At 35.0% G+C, this 17,883-nt stretch overlaps 1 protein-coding gene across 2 annotated transcripts in view; it reads left to right on the top strand.

Annotated features, from left to right (window-relative positions):
* Positions 1–17,883, top strand: part of LOC143252056 (alpha-N-acetylgalactosaminidase-like) — a 58,413-nt gene that overhangs the window by 39,367 nt on the left and 1,163 nt on the right. For both annotated transcript variants that reach the window (XM_076503640.1, XM_076503641.1), the window contains exons 2-8: positions 5,908–5,959; positions 7,939–8,098; positions 8,780–8,954; positions 12,878–13,052; positions 13,230–13,324; positions 14,818–14,979; positions 17,062–17,259. In XM_076503640.1, the coding sequence (XP_076359755.1) occupies positions 7,947–8,098; positions 8,780–8,954; positions 12,878–13,052; positions 13,230–13,324; positions 14,818–14,979; positions 17,062–17,259 (957 nt within the window). In that variant the 5' untranslated portion in view covers positions 5,908–5,959; positions 7,939–7,946. The remainder of the gene's footprint in view (positions 1–5,907; positions 5,960–7,938; positions 8,099–8,779; positions 8,955–12,877; positions 13,053–13,229; positions 13,325–14,817; positions 14,980–17,061; positions 17,260–17,883) is intronic.

The raw sequence follows: 17,883 nt of genomic DNA on the forward strand, positions 1-17,883 counted from the left end.
CAAGTCAAATAAACACAACATAACCATAGAAAACACTCAAATACTAAATAAAGAAACAAACATAAACAAACGCAAAATCAAAGAAGCCTTACTTATACAACAACTTAAACCCAAAATAAACCAATATAAAGGAACGCCTTTATACCTATATTAATATAATAAATAAATAAAATTATATATTCAAACATCTAATACCGCCCTCTACATTTCGACACACAGTTACACAACCCCTTTCAAACATGTGGTCAGCTTCCGGTCAGTTACCTCTTTCTTTGTGAACCTGACGATGACCGAAGAAGGTCGAAACGTTGTTCGCTCTTCTATGTAAAATATTTTCTCAATCCAAACGAGCCGTTTTTGCATATAAATTTCTCAACAAGTGGGTTTCTCGACATCACTGAGGTCTAATATAACACTGTATTAGAAGAAGGTGTAAAGTGACGCAAAACTGGATCTAACTTTTCTTAACTTAATACGTAACGTAATAAATTGTGGTCTCGTCCTGAATCTGAATGAGGGGTAAAATTCGAAATAAATTAAAATTGAATTCATAATACGATTTGTATTTATCAGTGCCAACAAGATTCGATCATGTCTGATTACCATGGTTTTCTTGAATGGTCCTTCCTCAAACAACTAGAAAAATATAACACAAATGAATTGCTTGAAATTGCAAAAAATTTATAATTAAAGGTTAAAAAAATCATTGAGAAAAAAATGAACTAAAAGGCCTATTGTTGAAATATCAGTCGAATATGATTTGTTGTCTGAGGAAACATTAAAGGAATACTGTAATGTCTCCACTAGCCAATCAGAATTGAGTGATAAAGATAAGTTAGAAATCCAATTAAAACTCAAACAAATCGAGCTTGAACAAGCCCAAAAAAGGAAGCCCATATTGAAGCAGAAATTACTATTATTACAGAATGTTTTGACTGGTAAAGCAAGGGAAGCTTACGCCTTTCTACTTCTGCGAGATTGTGCAGATTATGATAAGGTTAAAGCAACTGTCCTGATAACACATGAATTAGTACCGGTGGCTTATCGCCAAAAGTTTCGTTATCGCAAGTAAAATAGTCAAACTTATATGGTATTCTCTCACGAAAAAAAGGGGTTTATTTTGACCAATGGTGTAATTCTATGCATATTAATAACAGTTTCGACAAACTAAGACAATTATGTGTAACTGAGGAATTTAAACGATGTAAAAGAGACGACCTCGAAACTTATTTGGATGTAAAGAAAGTTAAAACACTACAGGAAGCAGCATCTCTTTTTGATTATAACATTTAACTAATAAAACCACTTTTCATAAAAAGAAATTCCTGCCAACTGAGAAAAATACCTGTATCTGTTCAGTCCACTACAGTTGAGAATTCTTATAGAATTGTTTATTTGTTTGTTTTGAATTTCGCGCAAAGCTTCTCAAGGGTTATCAGCGCTAGCCGTCCCTAATTTAGCAGTTTAGGACTAGAGAGAAGGCAGTTAGTCATCATCACTCACCGCCAACTCTTGGGCTACTCTTTTACCAACGAATAGTGGGATTGACCGTCACATTATAACACCCCCACGGCTGAAAGGGCGAGCATGTTTGGTGCGATCGGGATTCGAACCCGCGACCCTCCGATTACGAGTCGAACGCCTTAACACGCTTGGTTATGCCGGGCTTTCTTATAGAAAAGCTATTTCCTCCAGTTCGAAATATTCAGACAGTCAGGATAAAACTTTATTGAAGTCATCAAGGCCTGTCTGTTGTTTTATAAAAAAAAAAAAAAAAACTGATCATATTATCTCCAATTGTTAGAGTTTTAAAAAGAAAAAAAGGAAACGCTCAGTGGGTTTGTGTCTACATATGGACGTAGTTTCACCAGATCACCTGATTTTGTTCATTTGGCCACTGATAAAAAAGATTGATGTAGTTAGGGAAGAATTTATACCTTTTGTGTCTGTTGGTTCTGTGTGTTTGACAAACAGCACTGCTAATCTTATATCCATACGTATTTTACGTGATACTGGGGCGACTCAATCATTGTAGTTAGAAGGTATATTGCTTTTAGATTCTAATTCTGCTTCTGGTGAGTCTATTGTGGCCCAGAGAATTGAGGGCGGTTTTATTAATGTTTCTTTTCATAACGTTTCTTTAACATCAGATCTTGTTGCTGGATAAGATGTGGTTGGAGTAAGACCTAATCATAGTATCCATACCTATTTGAAAATAATTTAGAAAAAGTGAACAATTGTGCTCTTTAGTCAATATGCAACTTACTACATCAAAATGATTCAACGTACAGAGCTCAAAATTATTATACATCTTACTGGTTAAACTGTAATGTTTTATATATTAAAACTGGTATTGTTTATTGAAAACTAACAGTATTTATAAGAACTCCAGTTTTTTAGTTATTTTTCTAAAAATAACGTTAATAAAGATATAACCAAATTCTCGCTTACAGTTCTGATCAAAGTTGCGTTATTGTTGTGGGAAGAGTACAATAAGAGCTACACAAGTGGTTTTTTTTCAAACTGCCTGAATCTTGACCACCCTAAAAGTGAATTTTTAAGGATTTTTGTTTGTGGTGTCATTCAATAGACTGCGAAGGAGTTTTGGTCACATTTATAGATACTGGCGTACACGCTAATTTTCGCTTATTATGATGTTTCACTAATTGCTATACGCGATACTGGCCATTATTGCGCTAATTCCATTATAACAGGCCATCCCGTAAGTAATGTCCAAAAATTTAAAACAGAAAGTGCATCATCATTTCTGTCTTTGTAGAAGATTTTAATGACTAAAATATGTAGCAGGACGTGTATAAAAATGTTCAGACAAATAAAAGAAACTAACCCATCTCCACTTTTTCAGATTATTAATCAAATAAACCCTTATTAAGATGGATATGTCTGAGGAGCACATAAGGCATGTAATGTTTTATGAGTTTAAAAAAGGCAACAGTACAGCAGAAACTACATGAAACATTCAAGGTGTTTATGGCGCGGAGTCTCTGAATAAAAGAAAATGTCGAAGGTGGTTTCAGAAGTTCAGATCAGGTGACTACAGCTAGAGTGATGCGCTATTTTCAGGTCGTCCTGTTGAGTTTAATGATGACTTGCTGCTGGCGGCACTTGATGAAGATTGTGCTGTAACAGTTGAAGAATTAGCACGGAAGCTTAGTTCAACCCATTCAAGAGCTTGGAAAGGTGTCAAAACATGGAAAATGGGTCCAACTTGATTTGACAGAAGCCAACCTTAGAACAAGAATGAATAGTTGCACTTCTCTGCACTTTTGTGAACGTAACTCACCTTTTCTGGACAGGTTAGTGACTGGAGATGAAAAATGCGTATTTTATAAAAATGTTAAGCATCGCAGGTAATGGCTCAGTGCAGGTGAACTGGCTAAGAAAGTCTCGTTAAGCGTTTGGTGGGATATTGTTGGTGTGATCCACTTTGAGTCGCTGCCACTCAATCTAACGATTACATCAGACTTTTTTTGTCAACAGTTAGAACGCTTGTATGTTGCACTGAAAGAAAAGAGGCCTGCTTTGATCAGTCGTAAAGGTGTTGTGTTATACCAGGATAATGCAGGCCCCACACAGCAAGGATCACACCTGCAAAGATTTAAGAAATGGACTGGGAAAAACTTCCACATCCTCCAGATCTATCTCTGTTCTGTCTATCACGTGTATCAAAACCCAGTCTCAAGGAGTATAAGATCACAGATATACCGCTGTGCCACTGGGGGCCACAAAAATGTGAAATCCAATATAAAAACAAAGCTTAATATTCTCGGAATTTTTTTTTCTTGTAAGTTAAAATTGAGATTAAAAAAAAATCTGGCGGTTAAACTTCATTCAGGTTGCATTATTTATTAACAAAAAAGTCACTCAGTAAGTTTTCCAATTGTTTAGAGAGAAATTTAAAATGTCATCATATGAAGACTAGTGATTTAAAGCATTAGGCGATTATAAAGAAAGCCCATACACAAATATATCTATAAAAAGAAAAAAAAAATATTGTCATGCCCCTAGCGGCTTTGCGGTAATTCAGTGGACTTATAACGCTGAAATAATGTTTTCAATACTCATGATGGACGTCGTACGTACAAGTAACTCTTGTGTAGCTTTGTGCTCAACCTGAAACAAACAAACTACTTGTCCCAGGAGAGAAAAAAATTTCTTATAGCCACAGGAACATTTTTTAAAATTACAGTTTACGTTTGTTTTTGCTTGGTTTTTTAAACCCACCAAAGATATTTAGTATTAAGTACTACTCATATATATTTGCTGAAGAATCAATATTAACCAAGGACCTGAATGGCACTGCAGCGATAATACGTACTTGCTACAGTATCAATACCGACTTAAGAGATACTATTTGCATTGCATAAATAATATATGATATAATCGCAACGGTAGCCGAGCAGCTAGTATTGTTATTCGTATTGCAGGAATAATATTTGTTGTAGTAACAACACTAAGTGAGGAACTAGTAATGGCATTACAGGGACAATATCTGTCATAGTAGTAACATTAATTGAGAAACTCCTACTGCTCAATCCGTACATTTGTCTACTAATCCCAATGAAGACATGGGTAGAGGAGTCCAGTTGTACAGGCTTCAACCAAAGTTATGAGTGTGTTTGTGTTATTTTCTTATAGTAAAGCCACCTCGGGCTGTCTGCTGAGTTCACCGAGGGGAATCAAACCCCTGATTTTGGCGTTGTAAATCCGTAGACTTAGCGCTGTACCAGTGGGAGACCTCAAGCTATGAAACCGATCTGTAATCTTCTCACAAATATTTATGGACAGCTGAAATACTAACATAGAGGAAGCTGATGATCATTTGTTTCTCCTATTTGACGATAATAAACTGCAGTGACTCTAGTACAAAATCAAAACAGACATTTTTACCTTGAAACAACTAGATATAAATAACTTTGTTTTGAAAACTACACTACGCAACACAAATTTTGTTCCTGGATAGTATGCGTTATTTCTTAATTGCTTATGTTGTAAAAGTATAGGAAATGGCCATTATTCCCCTCAAACTTTGCTTTTGTGACCTGGGTAATGAAGTTTAAAAATTAGCCTATTTTCTGTGTAAAAATGGCAAATTTGCAGATTTTCATTTACATGAGGTCTGAATAAAACAACATATGAATCAAGATTTAGATGTATTTATACTAAAGTTATACAAAAATGTTTAGAAGTGGGTAGTTTTTCGAGATTTGCGACTGTAATATAAATCACTTTTATGTATCAGCCCCAAAATATAGTCTACCATCATGTTTTCGTTATACGCTCCCAGGTCACAAAAGCAAGGTTTGAAGAGAAAAATAGGTCTTTTTTCCATTTACTTTAGGCTTAAGCAATTGGGAAATAACACTTTCTGCCCAGGAACAAGAAAAAGTAAAAATGTTGTAACATGGTGCTATATTCTTATATTTACCATTGCTTAGAAACAGACTTACCATCATTTCAGAACTAAGTAAATAATAAAATTTTAAACCAATTCCCTTAACTTCAACTATAAGTTTTAACGCGTTTCAGTATCCTTTATACATAAATAACAAGTGTGGCGCTGTAGTATTTTTCAGCTCAGTTTTTTCTGTTGATTATCGCTACTTTTATCAATTCTATAATTTTAAACACGGCCCATGGAAACAAGCAACATCTCACCTTTACCTTTATGCTATCATTAAGGCCAGTCCTACTAAAGGTCAATAGGCGTTTTTTTAACCTGTTGAAACATCAAACCTGATAACTTAGTGCTAGTCTCTATCTGTTCCTACAAATAAACCTTCAAGTGTCTTTGAAACAAACATGTTCTGTATGTTGAACTTTGTACTGAAAATGTTTATCATAAATATTATGTTTAATAGTCAGTTGACTGGCGTTTCTTTCCAGTTCAAGAATCTTCACCTGTCATTTAAGTTCATATAACGACAGAAAGCTCTCGGTAAGTAGTTAATTAACAAACGACTAGAAATTAAGCTCTTGTTTAATTTAATAACTATGTTCAAAGTCTAGAAAATAGTTTGGAACATTATAAATATTTCACCAGTGTGAATCTTTAATTTATCTTAAACACAAAATGCAATTTAGACTGCACTTTTTGTTGTTGTTTTTTAAATTATGTTCTATATTTTTTGTTGGTTACGTAAAAAAACAAAAGAATAACTCTGTATTTTAAAAATGACCAACACTAGATACTTTTATTTGGCAGATCAGTGGAGATAGTCTCCCGCAAATTTACATACTTAAATACGCATTTCTAGAATATTCGTGCAAAGTTACACCAGTAATATCTGCCTTGTGTGTGTTTATTTGTGAGCTGACAGACTAGAGAGAAGGCAGTTAATCAACAGCACTAACCATAAGTTCTTGGACTACATTTCACTGACCGAACAATCGGACTTAGTCACCAGTTTTATAATGTCTCAAAGTGGCGATCGCAACTTTGTGATAATGATACTTTAATTATGGACATGCGGATTAAAATTTCGGCGCACTAATTACAAGGCCATGTCACATTTATGTCATAAAGAGTCCCTAACAGATACATTATTTCTGTTAGAATTTATTACTTTTCAAACAAGTTTTTTATCTGAATATAATGAATCAAATTATAATTTGATTAAAATTAAAATTAATTTAATTAAAATAATTAAAATTATTTAATTTTAAAATAAAAACCAATAAACTACTTTACTGCATTGTGTATTTGTGTGTGTATATATATATATGTATATATACATGTGTTTTATATGTTACTGAATACTTTACCATATTCAGGTAAGTAACAATAATACCTAATGTTTTATAGCACCAATTCAAAGTGGAAACGCGCCAAGCGTGTTAAGGCGTTCGACTCGTAATCCGAGGGTCGCGAGTTCGAATCCCGGTCGCACCAAATATGCTCGCCCTCCCAGCCGTGGAGGCGTTATAATGTGACGGTCAATCCCACTATTCGTTGGTAAAAGAGTAGTCTAAGAGTTGGCGGTGAGTGGCGATGACTAGCTACCTTCCCTCTAGTCTTACACTGCTAAATTATGGACGGCTAGCGCAGATAGCCCTCAAGTAGCTTTGCGCGAAATTCAAAACAAACAAACAAACAAGTGAAAACGCCTCCCAAAAACTCACGTTTTTATCTTACAGATTACTCTTTCGGGTGTTCAAGAAAGCTTGGCCCGGCGTGGCCAGGTAATTAAGGCACTCGACTCGTAATCTTGAGGGTCGCGGATTCGAAACCACGTCACACCAAACATGCTCGCCTTTTAGCAGTGGGGTTGTTATAATGTGACAGCCAATCCCACTATTCGTTGGTAAAAGAGTAACCCAAGAGTTGGCGGTGGGTGTGATCACTAGCTGCCTTCCTTCTAGTCTTACACTGTAAAATTAGGGACGGTTAGCGCAGATAGTCCTCAGGCAACTTTGCGCGAAATCCAAAACAAACCAATAAGAGCTTATCCATTCATAACGACTAGCCAAACCAACTCTTTTCATTTTATCTCAGTTGTAAGCAGAATGTGAAAGTAAAGGTAAGACGATATTAAAAAATATCTTTCCATCATACACGTTCAAAACACGAATTGTCTCTATGTTTATACTGCTTTATAAGTTTAGTGTAACAGCTCTACTAGAAATATTTCTCGAGCAATAAAATTGGGTCTAACTACAACATTTATCAGTCTGTGACTATGAAAATCAAGCTGTTAATTAGTTAGTGTTTATATTGATACGTTGAAAGTTCCAACACTTGTTTCCAGCAGTTTGTTATAATTTGTATGGAAATAAATTTTCATAATAATTATTAACTGTCATCCATTGACCTGTAGAACAACAAAAGAATCAGTTAGTAAATTACTTATTTTTTATTTTAAACTTTTTTGTTTGGTTTAAAAAAAAACTTTTGTTCTTCTTTCTTTAAACAAACAGTGTTCAAGATGAAGTTGGCCCTTTGTCTTGTTCTGGTCTTTCTATCAACAGCTTATTCATTAAACAATGGACAGGCTCGGACCCCTCCTATGGGGTGGTTGTCATGGGAACGATTTTTATGTAACATCGATTGTGATCACGATCCACAAAACTGCATCAGGTAGGATATTGTTATACATCTAGATGTAAGCTGTGAAAAACAAGTGTATTACATTTAGATTAAGTATATATACATACATATATATTACAACGAAGAGATCCTTTCAAAGTGTTTAAAACTGGAAAACAAAAATTGTTAAATTTGTTTGCTTTAGAACATAATTAACAAATCGCATATATTTCTTGTTAAAAGTCATTTCTGAAGAAAAAAAAAAGTGAAAAGATAGCCGTGATGGATAACGATAACACAATTACTGTACGAGATATAAATATCTACAGTTTTTTAGATATTTTGACAGTGCATATATTAACATTGTTATTGCAACAGTTACAAGCGTTGTAAATAATGCATTATAACCCTAAATATATAATTATACGTACTGTAATTACTACTCCAAAAGTTACATTGTACTGCATATACTATCATTAATATATGTATTGTCATCATGAGCAAATATTATAATTTATTATTGTATAACTAAAAATCAAACAGCGATACTCTTTATTTTTTATATTTAGATTTACGATAAAATACTACAAAATATTGCGACGAAGTTTGAGTTTACCAGAAAATAATAAATCTTGCTGTTATTGAAATTTAATTCGTTTAATAAGGGTTTGCAAAATCTAAAACCATCAGTGTTCTGATAACAACATAGTTGATTGCATGTGTCTGTTGCAGTGAACGACTGTACAAAGATATGGCGGACCGATTAGTACACGACGGGTTTAAAGAGTTAGGATACGAATACGTTAACATTGATGACTGTTGGTCAGCTAAGAGTAGAGATCCCAGTGGTCAGTTGGTTGCTGATCCAAAACGTTTTCCCAGCGGTATTAAGGCCCTAGCCGAATACGTAAGTGAGTTAAAGAAATTCTAATAATTTTTTCTAAAGCATTTTATTATTTTAATTTACAACTCATTTTAACACCCAATCTGCAAGTCCAGAGGATGGTTTTGGTCATAGTTCTCTAGGTTAAAAGGTGTGGCCCCCGTATTGGAATAAGAGAATTCAGTTGATGAAGAAAACAATACTCATCAATGAATGCGTCAATACACAGTCATTATGGAGTTTATCGACTGGTGTCACAATCACTTCACAAATACAGTTGTGACGTCTGCGATGACCGTGAAAAGCACTAGGGAAGCCATCACCTAATGAAGAACAGTGTGAGGTATTAGTTTTTATGCGTTAGAAAGACATTTTTCCTTGTGCCAGTCTGAGTCTGGTGAGCTTATGATAATTAAAGCTCGATAAAGTACAGAAGACGTATATGACGCTGTTCTATTTCATTACACACCAAGGGTTTCGTTCCCAAGTGGCTGAACTGAAAAAGTTAAAGAATAAATGTATGGTCGAAAGTATATCACTGAATTTAGAGAAGTTATCATGGTCAAATGCTGGAATATATTGTGATAAAACAATCCAGAAAGATATGACCGAGGCAAAGATCATGTTACTGGATGATATGGCTAATGTAGTCCTGAGTTCTCCAGGACTCGTATGTTTAACTCATTCAGCGTTGCGTTTTCAAAGAAACTGCTCTATTCTATAGTGACGACGAAGCATGTTGATGCACTGGCAAGATCCAGAAAGATGCTAAAGAAATAGCAATAAGTAGAATGCGTTACTTCCAGCCAACAAATCAAATAAAAGTCGATTTAGTGTGTGGAGCTTAAAAGTGTTGGGTAAGGCTATTCTGACGTCATTCTCATAGTCGCCTGAAAATATTCATTACAGATATTTATATGATGAGTAATCCATAGTGTGATATAGAAATGCTTTGATAGTACTGAGTTTCGTTGTTCCCAGATCTTTATATGATGAGGAATCCATAGTGTGATATAGAAATGCTTTGTTAGTACTGAGTTTCGTTGTTCCAAGATCTTTATATGATGAGGAATCCATAGTGTGATATAGAAGTGCTTTGTTAGTACTGAGTTTCGTTGTTCCCAGATCTTTATATGATGAGGAATCCATAGTGTGATATAGAAATGCTTTGTTAGTACTGAGTTTCGTTGTTCCCTCTCGCGACAATGTATACACCATCAGTGTGTTTAAAAACAGAATTGAAGCATATACACTCATCACTATCTTTGATACGATAGTTTCTGTTCGGAATCGAAGACAAATATTCTCTAAGTCGATTGCAGGAGCTAAACTGGTATTCGAATGATAAGATAACAGTAACAATAGTAATGGTAGTTAGAGCAGAACAGCTTCGGCATGACACATGAGCCAATCAGTGTTTTTATCTTTATCTTAGACCAATTAGATCTAATATTTATAACTACTTTTTATTTGATCATTCATGTTACACCACTGTGAACTATTTTTACTATTTTCTTCAAGAACGTTGTTCTCTGCTTTATTGATAAAAGTATTAGTACCCATACCAGCCGTCCTGAGATACATTTTGACATAAGTTTTTCTTTCACTATATTATATTTTTGAGAACAGATAGTATGGCAGATCAGCTGGATGAGTTTGGCTTTTGCGTACAACGGATTTTTGAAACTCAGAGGATGTGACGTGCTGTTTTTATTAATGGGAATTATTTTCGCAATTTTTCAATTTCCTGTTTACTTGTATACGTAGAATAACAGTTCTCATACCAGGATTGTTTCATAAGTTTAAAGATTCGATCTAAAGCAACGTGTAACTTTGTCTCTTATTGTTTGTCGCTCGTGAATTATCTTAGCTACTTGGGAACGTAGCTCTTCACATGTATTGTAATGGTCAAATAAAGTAGGAATGCTGCTTTACAACTTAACTTCTTCCATGTTCCTCGTTTATTACCGGAGGAAATAAAGAAATCTGATCTTTACGACCATTCGATATGTCAACAAATATATCGATGCAAAACATAGACATGAACTTATATAGATTCTGCTAGATATTACATCCACATACATATGTCAATCACACAATTTGTAAGTCTGTGATTTCAATCTGCTTTAACGGCAAGGTCTTTTTGTCAAAGCTTAATTAACAATTTCGTTCATTAACATTGTAAGTGAGATTATAATTACAGTAGCCCTCCAGTAGTACAACAGTATGTCTGCAGATTCGGGTTTCGATACCCGTGGTGGGCAGAGCACAGATAGACCATTGTGTAGCTTTGTGCCTGATTACAAACACCGTACATTTTAAAGTGAAAAACAAAACAAAGGAAAGCCTTCCACTGTAACATTGTTGTATGATCTCCCAGAAACTGTAATATTGCTGTATTAACATGCTAATCTTTAAACGCTATCATACACGTTGCTTATCTCTTTGATTCAGAACTGAAAGCAGTAATTAAGATTTTTCAGTTAATATACATAACTAAATAATTTATAACCACAAACTACAATTATTACAATATAATAATAATCTTTAAAATTACGAGTGTGTGTTTCTTATAGCAAGGCCACATCGGGCTATATGCTGTGTCCACCGAGGGGAATCGAACCCCTGATTTTATGGTTGTACATCCAAAAGGCTTTCCGGTGTACCACCGAGGAAATTGAAATTACGAACCATGAAGTGCTGACTATTCCTTAAACTTCTTTATACTATGTTATATAATGCATAATAGAGTTGTATGGGATACTTCTGGACATAAGTATTAATATCAAACTGACTTTCCTAATATTATTATACAATACCTGACTTTTTACGTTGACGAAAATGATCATTCTTTTCAGGAGTTGTTTTATTAAAGCTTACACACACACATAAGGTCTATTTAGTCTCTGATAGCGAAATGTTGCGATTGGAAATTCAATAATAAACACACGAAACTGAGCTGGGCAGACCAGACCAACATTCTCTACTTATATTAAATAGCAACTCTGTATACTTTCAGATTTTATGGACCATTCCATTAAGATATCCGGAAGCTAAGTTACCCGTCAGCGTGACCGAATATGTATTAAAAGTTTCAGATTGTGAGAACGTAAAACATATCCCCATCTAAACACACAAAGCACGGTTGTGGCTTCAAATGCTAAGTAATATAATATCTGGATCGTCAGCTCTATAAAGCCGTTTTCTCTGTGATTTCTGCAACCTCTTTCCACGGAGGTGATCGAACAAGGCCCAACATAACTCACGAAATGACTAAGTGTGCTATGTGCCTGAATGTGAAAAATTCTAGTATTCTTGCACGAGCAACACAATCCCCTAAACTCCCCATATTCAAGTCTGAATACTGTTGAGAGGCGTGTTCCTTCGGCAGAAAGTTACGGCCTTTTGAGATTTAACATATTGATCCCTTTATTGGAATACATTTTTATTTCAACTTGCGTATTCAAAATCGTGACACCCCTCTGCAGCTCACCCAATACCCCAAATCTGGTCTCATTGACTCAAAAACTGGGTTTTATAAAAATTCATGAACATGTTATATTTTTATCTTGGATAAGTCATAATGTTCATAAGTCATTGTATTGATTCAACAGTAATAATACTTTTTGCTGGAAAGAGGTGGTTGACTTCATAACAGAGCTCTGGGCAGTTTTGGTTCAAATCTATACGACGCCACAAAATATTCTACTCACGTTAAGTTGTAAATGTTGTTGCTGTCTGATTTTCTTTCCTCGTATCAGAAGTTCAACATCAGATATTAGTAACTTTACATCAGTATATAACCTTAGTAGCTTTACATCGGTATATAGCCTTAGTAATTTTATTTCAAATACACTTCTGAAATAGTCGTTCTATTAAATATATTTGCAAAATATTTTCTAACGTAAGCCTAATAGAACTGCTTGAGATCCCAATATTTTTTACAGGTTCATTCTAAAGGTTTGAAATTGGGAATCTACCAGGACTGTGGTAGTAAAACTTGTGCAGGCTATCCAGGAAGTGCTGGCCATTTCGAGATTGATGCTCAAACGTTCGCTGATTGGAATGTTGATATGTTGAAACTAGATGGTTGTTACGCTGATCCCAAGGACATGGATAACAGTAAGTTATAAATAGATTGACAGAAAACTGATATACAGTGAAAACATGTTAGTGTATGCTGACTTTCGTAATTAATAAATACACACATAAACAAACATATCTATGTACATACACATAGAAAGAGAGAAAAAGTTAATCCGATAAATTACGGATTGTGGTATTTATTTCCTACTTCAGTCTACCCTCAAATGACCAAGGCCCTGAACTCTTCTGGAAGGTCTATCGTGTTCTCGTGCAGTTGGCCAGATTATCAACGAGTTGAGGGAATGAAGGTACCAATACAACTATTTTTATTTTAATATCGTCGTAATTTTCCATTTTAGAAACTATAAGGGAAGCTAATGAAATTTCATAACTTTCTTTACATAGCTTTAATGAAAGTAACGAATAAAATAACGTAACGGAAGCACAGAGACTAGTTAGAAAATGAACACGAAAGTTGTTGAATTGTTGTTTAATACCACAATGAGTATAAATTCAAGTATAATTAAGAAAATAACTTCAATGTCAAATGGTTTAGAACTAAATGTAAATAGTAGATTTTACTGTCAATACAGAAGTGGACACTTGAGAAAAATAATAGACTGAAATACACTTTGGTACAAGAATTCAATAACTTAAAGACTGCACGAGCCTAACAGAACAATAGAACTTTGCCATTGCTGAAAGTTCAGAGTTAATAGGACTCATTGGTTTGGTTTGTTTTGAATTTCACGCAAAGCTACACGACGGCTATCTGCGCTAGCCGTCCCTAATTTAGCAGAGGAAAGGCAGTTAATCATCACTACCCACCGCCAACTCTTGGACTACTCTTTTACCAACGAATAGTGGGATTGACTGTCACATTATGACGTCCCCACGGCTCAAAAGACGAGCATGTTTGGTGCGACGTGGATTCGAACTCGCGACCCTCAGATTACGAGTCGAGCACTCTCACCACCGAGCCATGCCAGGCTGTTGTTTGGTTCAACTCATTCCACACACACATTAAAGATAGAAAGTGAACAGGTTACTCAACTTTGTATCATATTTATGTAACAATGTTCCCCTGTTGGCTCGGCAGAGATAGCCCATGATGTAGCTTTCTGCTGAACGACAAATAAAGTGTAATGATTATTCTTATTTCTACAAAATCTCATTTAAACGCGCTGAAAACAGATATAGATAAATCAAGTATTCTTTATTTATTTACTGATTCGTCATTGGGCCCAGAAAGGACAGGTGGTTAGGGCGCTCGACCTGTAATCTGAGGGTCGCGGGTTCGAATCCACGTTACAACAAATATGCTTGTTCTTTCAGCCGTGAGGACGTTATAATATGACGGTCGATCCCACTATTCGTTGGTAAGAGTGGCCCAAGAGTTGGCGGTGGGTGGTGATGACAAGCTGCCTTCTCTCTAGTGTTACACTGCTAAATTAGGGACAGTTCGCGCAGATACACCTCGTGTAGCTTTGCGCGAAATTCCAAAAAACAAACACTATTCTGCAGGTATCATTAGGAGACGTTGAAACTGAATACCTTTATTGATTTGTAAAGTCTCATAAAATATTGACGCATGAGGTACCTGAATGATGTAATATAATATAATATAACGTCTTTCCATCACTTTTTCTCCCAAATGATGTGTAGAATGATATTCATTACATTAATTTATATTTAAACTATTTTTGTTTAATAAAGAACTTCCCTTTTTTAGTCACTAATAAAGCTGACAGAAAAATTTATAGTATTTATTAAATTCAATGCAACTTTTTGTGTGTTTTAGCCAAATTACAAGCTAATTGGTGAAAACTGTAACCTCTGGAGAAACTTTGATGACATCGCTGATTCTTGGAATAGTGTGCTCTCGATCATTGATTATTACGCAGCAAACCAAGACGACCTGATACCAGCAACTGGTCCAGGAAGGTGGAATGATCCAGACATGGTATGAAAACAGTTGTTTCATAATAGAAAGGCCCGGCATGGCCAAGCGCGTAAGGCGCGCGACTCGTAATTCGCGGGTTCGCGCCAAACATGCTCGCCCTCCCAGCCGTTGGGGCGTTATAATGTGACGGTCAATCCCACTTTTCGTTGATAAAAGAGTAGCCAAAGAGTTGGCGGTGGGTGGTGATGACTAGCTGCCTTCCCACTGCTAAATTATCGAGTAGCTTTGTGCGAAATTCCAAAACAAACAAACATAATAAAAATATATATTTAAATTTCTTATACCAACACGAATTTTCACATTAAAAGTTACCCGAGGGTTATCTGCGTTAGCCATCCCTAATTTAGTAGTGTAAGACTAGAGGAAAGGCAGCTAGTCATCGCCACCCACTGCCAACTAATTTACCAACGAATAATGGGATTGACCATAACATTATAACACATCCACGCCTGAAAGTACGAGCATGTTTGATGTGACGGGGATTTGAACCCGCGACCCTCGAATTACGAGTCGCGTGCCTTAACCACCTGGCGATATTGAAAGTAAATGTAAAACTACATATCCTGTTTTACACAGGATATTCATCAGAAGAGTAAGAAAGTTTGCTGCACGTAAAGAAAATGTGTCAACATAATTTCTTAGAATTGCTCGAAAGGCGTTTCGGAGACCTGTAAATTAAAAGCCGTTTTAAAATATGTTTTATGGACATGCCTAAGATTAGAAAGCTTCATAGCACACAATATGTTAAATACTTTTTTTTTTTTGGAATTTGTAGATTGAACATATTTTCGTTGTATTTAGTAGAAATAAAACAACGTTCTCGAATTATTCGAGTGATGGGTTTCCAAAAATAAGTTTCTGTTAAATCCGATAATCTGCTGTAGAACAAAATTAATTGTTCATACGTTCAAGTGGTATTTTTCTGATACAGTCGTCACTTATATTATTTCATTCAAATTTGTATCAAACGTGCTGGTGAAAGAACTACACTTCTCAGAACGACTGGTATGGGTGTTAACACTTTTATTGATAAACAGAGAACAACATTTCGACCTTCCTAGGTCATCTTCAGGTTAACAAAGAAAGTTTCCAAACTCCGAAATACATTTTGATTCCAAGTGGGTTTCTCGTCATCAAAAAGTGTGTGTGTGTGTTTTCTTACGAAAAGCCATATAGCGCTATCTGCTGAGCTCAACGAAGGGAATTGAACCCCTGATTTTAGCTGGACTATCGAGGGGCGTCAAGAGGAAAACTACACTTCGTCTCACGTCCAAACGACATGTTTAAAGTGCAATTCGACCTTATAATGCTTAATATATATACGTTTTATATAATTTGGGATTGTTTATAACTGCGATGCATGACGTATAAAGGTTTCTTGACTTATAATTTGTGACCATAAGATCTACAATATTAAAACGTTTATGTTTGCAGATTCATTATCTGCCTTTGTAGTATATTTAGTTCAAGTATTTCAGTTGAAGTACCTTGACCTTGGTTCTGAATGTTGTTGCTTTCGATATATCAAAGCAGTATCCATAAATATAGTAGCTTTAACTGCGTTTCTACAATTAGTAACACAGTAAAATATGCAATTGGTCAGAACATAAACATTTTCCAAAAACAATACTTTCTAATTAAATCAAGATTACACTTTAAATCAATAATTGATAGAAATAATTTAATATACCGTCCTAATAAAGTGCGTGTAATGTCAGAACACAAAAACTTAACATCATTGGTAAATATTGATCCGATAATATTAAACCACCTTCCTGATGTATATTTATTTATTTAACGTTGATATTGGATTCATAATTCTTTACAGGCACTCAGCACTTTTGAAACTATAGTGTTAAAATACATCTCTTATTAGATTTGATTATACTCAGTGGGATTCATTTTTATGTTATATCCCTAGATTGGCCGATTACTACCATACTGAAGTCATTTTTTAAAAAAATTAACATTGCTTGACTTGGTTTATATGTTGTAGTTAAATTTATAGCGTAAAACATGCTATGTATATGAAAATATTACGTAATTCAGTTTTTAACAAAACGATACTTCATTATTTTTCAGCTGATCATCGGCAACTTTGGACTGAGTTTTCACCAAGCGAAAGCCCAGATGGCGTTGTGGGCAATTTTTGCAGCTCCCCTTCTGATGTCAAATGACCTGAGAGCTCTTGCACCACAATTCAAAATAATTCTGATGAACAAATACGTAATTGGTGTGAATCAAGATCCACTTGGTCTTATGGGAAGAAGAATTTACAATGTAAGAAAATAAGCATAGTTCTTGGTGCAAATATGAACAGAGATTGAGGCAAAACATATCAAAGTCACGACCGTTCGCTTCCTTTCTTAGTTGTTTACATAAAGTTCACAGAAAACAAACTGATATCAACGGAACAAAAAATATTAATATTGTTACAAGAATAAGCAGTTTTAGGATGTATTATTCAATCAGTATCAAAAAACAAATCTCTGAAACGTAACTGTTAAAAAGAAGCTGCCCGATATATTTTGGGATGTTAATAAAAACGATATAAAATAACTCTATTTTTCTTCTGAGTTAACAAATATTACAATACAATTAGACGCATCGTTAAGTACATAAAATATTAAGGGCTCGGGTTCACAGGCATGGGACTTTACAGCTTTCAGTATAATGTCGATCACGGTTTTCTATTCTGATTTTTCATATCAAAGAGCTGTCAAACAGAATCGAGATAAAGACGCCTCTTAATAAGGAACCTACTGATCAAAAGATGAAATATAGAATACAACCTTCACTGCTTTGTGTGTAACGTAAGTTTGGAAATTAGAAGTTCGTAACATCACTACGAACAACATTAATTTCATCAATTAGATGAGAACTCAATCCATTGCATCAAGTTGA

Source organism: Tachypleus tridentatus, chromosome 6, assembly GCF_004210375.1.
Source record: "Tachypleus tridentatus isolate NWPU-2018 chromosome 6, ASM421037v1, whole genome shotgun sequence".
NCBI lineage: Eukaryota > Metazoa > Arthropoda > Merostomata > Xiphosura > Limulidae > Tachypleus > Tachypleus tridentatus.